The sequence below is a fragment of the Mytilus edulis genome, chromosome 5 (assembly GCF_963676685.1).
Source record: "Mytilus edulis chromosome 5, xbMytEdul2.2, whole genome shotgun sequence".
In the NCBI taxonomy this organism is placed as follows: Eukaryota; Metazoa; Mollusca; class Bivalvia; order Mytilida; family Mytilidae; genus Mytilus; species Mytilus edulis.
Window position 1 is genome coordinate 55016437 of NC_092348.1, and position 11907 is coordinate 55028343.

The 11907-nt window shown below is 33.7% G+C and overlaps 1 protein-coding gene across 8 annotated transcripts in view; it reads left to right on the forward strand.

The window, feature by feature from the left end:
• Positions 1–11907, forward strand: part of LOC139523957 (zinc finger protein 142-like) — a 42012-nt gene extending 30105 nt beyond the window's left edge. For all 8 annotated transcript variants that reach the window (XM_071318410.1, XM_071318413.1, XM_071318414.1 and 5 more), the window contains one exon: positions 1879–11907. In XM_071318410.1, the coding sequence (XP_071174511.1) occupies positions 1905–8921 (7017 nt within the window). In that variant the 5' untranslated portion in view covers positions 1879–1904 and the 3' untranslated portion in view covers positions 8922–11907. The remainder of the gene's footprint in view (positions 1–1878) is intronic.

The window sequence follows — 11907 nt, forward strand, 5'->3', positions numbered from 1 at the left end:
TTTAATTGGTTTTCTCAGAGAAAATTGGAACAAGTTTATCACACCTTAGTTGGAGTCCATGTTATTGAAAAACCATAAAAAGGGACTGTTGAACTAAGCAAAGAATAGAAAAATATTGAACTCTTGAAGTTTATGCAAATAAAGTTTCAAAAAGTGACTATGCATATTTTACATTGAATAAAAATTCATATACTTTGCATAAATAATGCCATGATATATGCTTTGTTTATATGGTAAAAAAGTAGAACTCGAATTCGGAAGAATACTATAAGAATACTCTACTATTCTTCTACCTTAAAGTTTATCGATGAATCAGTGAATTGTTCAAGGAGATATTAAATAATATTACCAGAATAAAGTATTGTCATATTAATCACCTGATTAAACAAATGATAATTCTCCCTTCAGTCGGGCCCCAATTGTTCAGTTTACCTAACAATTTCTGTAAAGAATTGAAGCATACAAAAGAGATAATATTTTAATGATTTAGTCTTTGATATAGAGATGGAATTACTTTGTGAAAAGGAAATGGCTAACAAGACTGCCTGGGGACAGGTAACAAAAGGTTGTTCACATTCCTTTTGTCTTGTATGTCTTACCTGTAATTTGGCTGTTTAACATGGGAATGTCTTTAAATGGTTGAGACAAACAATTTCTTTCAAGGGAATTCACCTCAAAATTGACTCATTAAATTCATTGGACACCTTTTAAGATCGTTTATCTGCAAAAACATTTTTTTTTATGTGATGTCAGTTTTAGTTGAAATTTGAAAGATAATTAAAAATATTTTTCACTACAATGGAATGAACAGAGAAGAGTTATACATTGTATTAAATAATCGTAACTTTTCTTTCCATAGATACAAGAAGGAAATTATTTCACTTCAATTGAATGATTGGAAAAGAGTTGGGTTGAATTCCAAATAACCTACTTTTCTTTCCATAGTTACAAAGTATGGAAATTATTTCACTTCAATGGAACATACGTAGAAGAGTTGGGTTTGAATTAAATTATGTAAACAACTTTTCTTTTCCATAGATACTAAAAGTAAGGAAATACACATATATCCTCTAGGTCTTTGATAAAAAGTTAATAAGATCATTAAATTTCATTAAAATTTAATTGGTTAATAAAGTAGTTGTATATCTATCTGCCCTAAAGGTAGATGATTGATTATTCCTTATAACTGATTTAATGTTGATATCAAAAAGGAATTTTAGTGACAATTCTATAGACCACCAGGGAGAGAATAAGTTTTAAGAACAAGTGGTGTGGGAAAAATGTAGGTAAAAAAAGGGGGGAAAAGGAGAAAAAGGGGGGGGGGGGTAATGTTAATAATCGGGAGAAAAATGCAGGTAACAAGGAACAAGGAAGAGGCATAATAATAGTTATAAGAACAATGTAGCTAATAAGTGGGGGAGGAATAATGTTAATAGTAATGAGAAAAATAAAGGTAACAAGTGGGGGAGGCATACAATGATAATAGAATTGAGAAAAATAAATAAAAAAAGTGGGGGAGGCATATAAAAAAAATAAGAAAAAATAATAATTAGAAAAATATAGGTAAAAAATTGGAGAAAAATAATAATGATAATAATAATAATAATAATAATAATAATAATAATAATAATAATAATAATAATAATAATAATAATAATAATAATAATAATAATAAAATTGAGAAAAATATATTTTGTTGTTGTTGTTTGTTTATTAATCATGTGTCTGTCTGGAATCAACCCTCTATATGGAATTCGTCACTTTATTTATCTGTATCTTTTTTACATGCATACTGTATTCTCTGAAATATTTGTTTAAAGGTACATAATACTTTAGTTATTTTTGACATCATTATTCAAAATTATCTTCTATTTTCAGGATATCCAGTGTGATAACTGCAAGACATGTCAGAAGATTCCACTAAAACAGAGGATGATGGGATTGATCTAAACAATCACAAAGGACGAAGTCGACTTTGTAAACAGTGCAAGTTTCGTTGTACTGATCCAAAGGAGTTTCTGGATCATCAGAAGTTTGCACATTCTCAGGATACTGATCCAGACTTAATACGTTCATTAGGAGGAAGGAGACGGAAAAGTCAACCAACTAAAAGAGCCGAATCTAGATCTTCTATCGATCAGGATCCAGAACAAAACTTATCACCAACAAGTGAACAATCTAAAAAGACAATAGACATTTCTAATAGAATTGATACATCAAGTGACAAAACTGAACAAAACATAATGGAAGATAACCCAGACCGTATAGATGAACCAATGGGTGATATTGAAGACCTAGCGCACATGAACGGTGAGAGGGACTTCGATCAGCACTCAAATTTAAGTCACGAAATGGAAGATGACGAAGGTCGACTGATTATAGCCGAAGATCGTGACGACCAATCACCAAGTGGCATCAAAACACCCACACGTAGTGGCAACATTCAGAATCGTACTTATGTATGTGGACAATGCGATTTCAGTTCTACAAGTGCAAAAACTTATCTGCATCATCAAAAAGATGGACACAATGCAGATATAACTATCTATGAATGTAACATTTGTGAATATGCAACAAAATACAAGCAGAAACTTCCACGTCATCACAAACTGCACTTCTCTGGGAAAGACAGCAGTCTTTTACTAAATGGTTCAGATCTTGATAGCAGTTTTTCGGAAAAAGATAATAAAAGTACAGCTGGAAGTGACATTATTAGAATGAATGTTCCAATGCATGATGATGAGGAAGACGAAGTCGAAGAGGAGGAGGAGGAAGAGGAAACTCCCATCACCACAGTCATACCAGAGGCTCCCGAGGGAGAAAAGAAAAAGAGAAAAACACGACAGGAAGTGGATCCTGGAAAGTACTTTGAAGTCTTTGATGAAACTGGAATCAAATATGCCTGTTCTAAATGTGGCAATGTTTACAAATGGCGAAAATCATTGAACAAACATTGGAAAGAGAAACATATTGGTGATCTTCCCGATTCAAGTAAACCTCCTCCTGGTTTAGCTAAGCTTAATGCAGTCAGCAATATGAAATACCGTTATCCAGTGCCACCGTCTGAGAGAAGTCGACTGACAGCTATGAATCACTCAACACCTCACTCAGGAACATCAACTCCAGTCATGCATGAAAAGATGGAAGATATGTCAGTTTCACCTGTTGTCATGCCCAGGTCTATTGGGCCATTCATCAGCAATGCACCAACTTATTATCAACAGCAGAAAATGCAACAACATCCTAGGATGAGTCCGGACCTTGGATATAATCAACATAGTAGGAGCCTGCCCAGAGAGAGGTCAGCTAATAGAGATGAGCAGCCACTCGATTTCTCCTTTCACAAAGAAATGAATTTATCTATGAATAAAAGTATGGATTACAACAAGAATCGAGTAAGATTAGATCAGATGGATCATGGGATGTTTCAGAAGTATCATGGCATTAAACAAGAACTCCAATGGGGAGATAATCAAAATGGAGAAGATTTACAAAATGAGGAACCTAAAGATGAAAACCCTGTACTTCAGTGCTCACGTTGTGGCTTCATAGCTAAAACTTTGGTGGATTATAGCTCGCATATGACTTTACATCTTAACAAGCGTGCCTTCAAATGTGCTGAATGCCAAGAACATTTTAATGGCGTTGATGATTTGAACAAACATTTCGCTGAAAATCATCTTGAAAAAATCCAAGAGCATAAAGAAGCAATTCAGAAAATACCTCATGGACTGCAACAGACATATCATCTGCTTAAAATGCCGCTTAACAACATAGCTTCTCAGGAAATATCAACAACAACCGAACCAAAATATTTGAAATGTAACATGTGCGATTTTGTTGCAAAATGGCCAGCAGAGCTACAGAAACATGCTGTATCACACTCTGAGGAACGACCCTTTATCTGTATGGTGTGTGGATCAACATATAAATGGAAATGGGACTTAGTCAAACATTTTGAAAAAAGTCATAGCACGCTTCAGAATCCATACAAGCGTCGTGAACAAAATACACCAACTGCTTCAGCAAAGACCTCTTCTAGTACACCTCGGTCCACCCCGTCTCCATATGGAGTAAATAGCATGTATGGTGGATCTCTGCAGATGTTGTCAACTGCTGCAGCTGCTTTGGTGGACAAGGATCAGTTTGGCCATAAACGATTTTCTAATAGTTATCTACAAGAATCCAGCAGTAAGAAAAGAAGATTATCTGACACTGAATTAAGTTTACTGGAAGACACAAATAACAACTTATCTCGTGATGGTTATATCACTGCTGGATCAGTTGAATATCAATCTAATCGTGCTTCTTCAGAACCACCAAAGAACAATGATTTGTATGGTAAAGGTGGCATGGAGAGATCATCCTTTTCAACTTTGAAAGAAATGGAAAATTTGATCCCATCTTCAGATGACTCTAACCAATCAGGCAGAGAACATTTCATTAAAGTAAAAGATGGCTTGACCATGAAGGATGCAGATGGAACTGATATACTGCTTCCGTACAAATGTAGACTATGTGAATATAGAGCCAGATGGCCATCTGAAATACAACAGCACATGAAAAACCATTCCGATGAGAAGCCTTATCATTGCCCTAGATGCAGCTATAAAAGTAAATGGAAGTGGGATGTCGTTAAACATTTGAAACGTTGTGGAGGCGGGACAATTAAAGATGTAATTGACACAACCAAAATTAGAAAACTACCGCCACCAAATGTAACTGTCAACACAGAGGGAGCATTCCATCAAGATACACCTCAGCCTTTTAGACCTCATAGTGATATGCAAGAAAACATGCAGCCAAGATTTGTCTATAACGGATTCATGCAGAATATGACTGAAAATGATCAGAATGAGAAAGTTATGACCTATGAATGCCTTGAATGTCCTTTTGTTGGAAATAGCCCTGCCGAACTCAAACGTCACTCTGTCTTACATTCTGAGAATAAACCATTTAGCTGCACAGTTTGTGGATATAGTTCAAGATGGAAATGTGATCTTAAGAAACACATGCGTACATATGGACATGAGAACTCATTCATGCCACAGTCTGAGGATAAGTCACCAATGTATTTGCAAGATAAGTTTAAACTTGCACACAAAAATCATCATGAAAACCAAATGTCACAAATGCAGCAGGAAGATGAAAGACAGCTTTACAAGTGCGATCAATGCCAATATGCCACATACAAAAAATTCAGCTATCAGGCACACTTGAAGATGCATGGTTCAGCCAACATTCCACATGAGAGTAATGACAAATTTAAATGTAAACAATGTAATTTTAAAGCACCAGACTTGCCTTCATTCCTTCAACATAAGAAAACACATTCCACAACTTCCGTAGCTTCACCTTCGTCGCAACAAAATGCTCCATCTCCATCATCACAACAGAATGGATCACCGTTAGTAAGAAACGAGGACGAAAATTCATCATCCATGGACGTCTCTAGCCGAACACTTCATAAACATCGACGTAAACCATCTCAACCCTCACAGCAATTCAAGTGTTCAAAATGCCACTTTACATCATTCTCAAAGTCAAGCATCATGATGCATGAAAGTACCCATGAACCTGAAAAAATGGAGGAGGATAATACAGAAGGCCAAGAGGATGAATATGATGATTGTAAGATAGTTGGAACAGATCAAGAGTACCAGCTTGATGCATCAGACATGAACCAGTCACATAATAATAAACCACTCAATTTCTCTGGGGCTCTAGATCTAACTCGTTCATCAACTCCAGTATCTTCAGCACAACAGCAAAAGCCTACTGTATCAATCCATCACCATGCTGCTAGGACCGTCAACCAGCAACCCATCAACCCAGCATATCCATTCCATTGTGAATGGTGTCCAGCTATGTTTCCAAACCTTGCAACAGTGTATCAACACGCATCACAGGTTCATCCTAATGAATTGAAGGCTCAAGAATCAAACGACAAACCTCAGTCATCTACCGGAATGAGTCTTCCAACTCGTCAGCCAATACCAACATCAAATACCAATACTTTTGAACATCCAATATCTATGACACCAAAACAAGCATTACCACAGCTTCAGGCACAACTTCAACAGAATCCTATGTTTAACTTGTACAAGTATCGTCCTATTGAGCCAAAGCCATCATCAGCCTCAGTTCATACAACTCCATCAGTGGCCTCAATGCCATCCACGGTGTCTGCCTTGACTCAGTCACTCCAGCAAAGACTAAATGATAACCGTGCTCAAAATGCTGTTGCCATGCAGCTCCAACAACAAGCAATGGCCCGTGCTAAGAAGTCTACAAGTCCACAAAAGAGAGGCCGATCATTCCAATGTACAAAATGCTCATTCACTGCTCCAAATGCTGTAACTTACCTCCGTCACATTGAAAGACATGGAAGCAACTGCCGTCATACCTGCCGATTCTGTGACTATAGCATTGATAGATTGAATTTGTTGTATCAGCACATGAAAGGAACTCATGGAGATGTTTGGAGGGGTACACCCGAGGAGAAGATCCGTCTAACACCAAGTGGAAAGGGAGAAGATAAGCGATGGGGCATTGATTCAGAAAGTTTAAATAGCTCCTTCGATGGATCAGATTATGGACAAGAAATGGACATGCAAGAGCAATTGGAAGAATCTGCAAACCGAGAAATGAAAATTTATAGTACTATGGCAATTAATGGACAAAAGCCAGTACTGACTATACGTGGAATGGCAAACTGGAGAGGAATTCCAATACAACTCTGCATGATCAATGGTCGTAAAAACTATAAATGTCCAAGCTGTTCTTACGTTAGTAGCAATGCCGCCAACACTGGAAACCATGCTCGTCAACACAACTGTGGAAAGAAATATTGCTGTGATGTATGTAATTATGGCGCAGACAATCTTAAACTCATTTATAACCATAAAGATAGCATTCATCCACCAGAGCCTATCTTCGTAGAAAAATATGAAGACACACCATTTACCGAGTATGAAGGAACCATTGATGAAAATGGATGTTCAAACAAGGGACCAATGATACTGCCAACATGCACAAAATGTCCGTTCAAATGTAAAACTATTAAGAAACTTCAACAGCATATCATGCTACATGGAAGTGGTGAGAAACACAAGTGTGAATATTGTGATTTCCATGTGGGAACAATGGAAGAACTGTTACAGCATCTTGTTGTACATCGTGAGCCATATGAACCAAAGTTAGAATCCTCCGACGAAGAGGATAACGCAAGGTCGACAGAACAAAGTGACAGCCAGATTGAACAACCTATATTGACTGAAGTGAGAATGAACAATATATTGAACAAACTATCGAACAATGCCGGACAAATACGTTACAAATGTTCACGCTGTGCTTTCACAGCTTACAGAAAGAGCAGCCTTTTTAATCACTCGGAACTTCACCTTAAGCACCCAAATATGGGAGAAAAATTTGTACAACGAATGGGAAATGATGATTTTACTAATGAACAAGCCGACAAGTATTTCCAAACTTTAATTATAGATCCTAAAGATGAAAAAGGTCTTGAAATCCTCAAAAATGCCAACACAACAGAATTTTCTGATCATGAAATGGAAGATGAGAAAGAGTTTATGGATGAAGGAGAGTATATGGATGATTTGGAAGGAGGAGAATTTGTAGATGATGAAATAGCTCACTTAGAACAACAAGACTTAGAAGGTGATTCTGCTAAGTTAAGGAGGAAACATTTCAGTGGGGAGGAATCCGATGACAGTCTTGCAGAGATGGATCCTATTGCTCTACAACAACAAATGTCCATGAATTTGTCTGGGAACATAACTCAAAAAGTCCGTTACTCATGCAATCAGTGTCCGTATCGATGCAATGCATTACGAAGCTTCAAATGTCACATACACATGCACGGTCTAAATAAAAAGTACATTTGTGATTTCTGTAATTGGAGTGCTGACAGATTAAACTTGTTGTATCAGCATCGTAAAGTTCACCAGGCAGAGGTCGGATTCAATGTTGCGCCTTCAGATATTGTTTTCCTTAACAGAGACTTTGCATTAGAAAACAATAAAAGTGTTAATGACTATTCAGTTAAAAGTTCAATGCTAGAAGAAAAACTGAACCGAATAACAACTGCAAAAACAGCTGATGGGAAGAAAATTTACATTTGCAAACTTTGTCCATTTAGCTGTAGCAGTAAGAACAGTTATACATATCATAAAACCTTACACAAAATTTCCGCAAGATACACATGTAACGAATGTTCCTTCAGTGTAGAAAGAGTGAATTTGTTATCCCAGCATATGAAACTGCACAAACGTGATGTTACCGGATCACCATCAAGTGACATCTATGACAATAAAAACAATGAACCATCAACTCCAGAATTTGCTCCACAAGTATATTTCAATGGACAAGGTTCAATGGAAGACAGTGATGTCAGCCAAGAAGATGAGTACAAAGAGTTCAAATGTGACCGTTGTCCATTCAGCACACCTTCTAAAGATGAGTTAGATAATCATGAACATCAGCATAGTGAACGTTCACAAAATTCATGTCCATATTGTGACTTCAGCTGCTTGAAAGAGGAGCAACTTGTTGAGCATCTTCAGTGCCATTTTCCTAGTACAAAAATTGACAATGAAACTTTTAAATCCATAATCGAAAAGCAAGGAAAGAGTAGCGAAAAACCAATGAAACCTGAAGTTCACTTAGTTAAGAAATCCAAGAGCAAGGAAGAAGAGCAAGAAGGGGAACCAGATTCTACCTCTGTTACCGAAGGACAAGATCGTAATAATGTGAAAGAGCCAGTTTCAGAAACTAGTGAAAGGAAAGGGACTGCTGAAAAAACTGTTACTAAAATTTATTGTTGTCAGTATTGTGATAGAGAATTTGAAGGGAAATCACTTCTGTTACTACACGAAAAACAACATTTAATTGGTAACTGATTGTAATGCTGTTTAATTTAATATTTTTACTTAAAATACCAATCTTTCTTTATGGCAAGGAAAAAGTAAAATTATTTTGGTATATGGGAGATAACTCTCAATTTTTTTGTAAAAATTTTTAGTGCTTGGTGAATAAAGGCCTTTCAGATAGATGCATTATAAGTCTTTAATATATTAGTCCTGATAAATGATCAAACTGAAACAAAATAATGTAAAAAGTGCAATAAAATATCATTAGAACAATTAACATTTTTATAAGGCATTTGTATAATACCATAGTTGTAGTTTTTTAAGTTTTCATTCATTCAAGGAATATAAAGTGCAATTTTAAATCATTCATATATAATTAGATTTTTTTCATAGAAATCCATGTTTTTATGTTATAGATATTTACTTGATTTAATTTCTTTTTCATATTTTCATTGTAAATAGAGATACAGTCTAGTTAAAATATATCCTTAGATGTAGTATTATTTTAGTCTTACATTCCAAAGATGTTCGTTAACAAGGTTACATTAAAATAAAGGTGTTTAACTTATTGAATTTCTGCATATTACAATGTTGTTAAATTTTTTCAAGAAAAAAATAGTTAAATCATTGAAATGGCAACATGAAAAAAAAAGATTTTTTTCGCTACTTTAATATTATGTCTTCCAACATTGTTGATTTTTATACAATTATTGATGTTTAACTGTTGAAAAATTCAGAGGATTTTTATATATATATATATATTTTGCCTTTTATACAAGCCCTCACATTCCAGAGAACAAATATTGTGATACCTTTAAGTGTCTTCCAATTAAAAAATAAATATGCAAGTTCAGAATATTTTAATATTGTCAAAATTTACTAAATACCAAATTGAGTAAATCGTTCCAACGAAAACTTAACTTCCATCATTTTTGTAAATAGTAGAATCGTAGAGATAATGGCTAGGTTTATAACAACGAAGTTTTTCTAGTTGTTGACAACAAATCGTTTGTCTTCCATTTTGTTTATTGTTATATGTTTCTATTGGCGTTCACAAGAATGTGCCTTACACAATTTGTATATACCAATTTTTCATGTTTTTATATTTATTATATATTATATACATGTACCTTATATATGAGAGATAGAACATATGTTTGTGTTTTAAATGTGTGATTATTTTTCATTCCATGTATCTTTCACATATATACATATTATACATTCATTTAAGTGTGAAAATAATGGCATGAATGTTTTGTGTATGGAAATGACTAAATGTTATTCAAAACTGTGGGCTTTATTTGTTTATTTTATCTTACAAATGCATATGAAGAATTTTTTTTTCAAACTGATGATGAATATTTTTTTTGTTGGTAGAATAAATATAAAAGAAATAATTTAAATTTACTTTTTATTTTGCAAATATGTTCAGAAATAACTTGATATATTTGACCAAATTTGCTGTTTTTATTTTGCTTATATGATTAGAAATTTCATGAAATGCTTTGAAAAAATTCAGCAGTTTTCTGTACGTTTGCTTTTTTTTTCTTCATTAAAATATATTTTGTTTATATTTTGAAAAACAACGAAGACTGAAATTATTTGATTTGGAAAAATAACGCCGTTTTCTATATGTTGCCTTTTGGGTTAAAAAGAGAAAACAACTAAAAAGATTAATTTTATGTTCTTCCTGTTTCCTTATATTGCATTTGTAAGCTGGTGTTGAAATACCTCGAAGTAATGTACATAGTTAGTCTTTATAATCTTACTATACTGGCCACAAGGCCTTGGTCACTGATGATATGGTGCTATGTTACATAGAAACTGCCTGTAATATCACTGCTGGGACAATGTTGTGTGGTACACAGTCTAAGGGAGATAACTCTGAATTAAATTACATATTTTTGAATTTATATTGCAAGTCCATTATTATTTTAAATATGCGATTGCAAAGATGTTCTCAATTGCTTCACTCTAAACAGTATAAATAGAATTTGATTAAAAAGTTAACATAGTATGAATTTATTTACAGAAAGAAATAGAATTGTTTTAGCTCATAATCTTTTTCTCATAATTACACGAATGAAAAAATTGAAAATTGTTAACTTGTGAAAAATGTTATTCAATTGTGTTCTACAATTGCAATTTCAAGAAGGTATAGATTAAGATTGTGTATCATGCAACATTTAGTGTAAAAAGCTTCTCATAAATTCATTGAAGTTAGGTGCTAAAATGTTATTCAGTCATGAGTTTTATCGTAAGGGCAGTTTATAATGTTGCACTCGATGTAAAAGTTGATAATATCTTAGTTATTTTGTAAATGAGGCCACATTAGAATATAGAAGTAAAAAATCAGAGAAAATTATCACTTATTCTATTTCTCTGGATTTTTGATAAAAATAAAAGGTTATTTTTTTTCATACAGCATTTAATGTAAAGTTTAAGTGCTAGAAATTGATACAGGATTTTGATTACAAATGTATTTGTTCTGTATCTGCCTGAGTAGCCATTTTTTTTTTATCCAATTGGAGTAAGCAGAAATTTATTTCTATTTTTCCAAAGACTATACATAAGATGAGATGTAGGATTTTTTTTTTTCTGCAATAATCTGGAAAATATTTTTTGATTGAAAATATTTTTTGTCAGAAAATGCAAGAAAATCCAAATTGGTACGGTCTGAAATGTTGACCCTGACTTACGGAAAGGATATACTTATATTCAAATTAAAAGATTAATTTGATTGATTTAATGAAAGATTACAATATTAAAAATACTCGCATGAAATTTTTTCATGAAAGTACAATCAGGTATGAGTTGATTTTAATGTGCTTTTGATGGAAATATATTTTATCCATAATTTAATATTCTATAAACTGCAAACATTACAAAGTTTTGTATGAAATTGTATTTTAATTATATGTATACTTTAACTTGGGGCAAATGTAGCCATAATGGAGGTTTATCAATACTATTAGAAATGCTTAAAAAGTTATAATAAAAATAATTCACTTGAAAA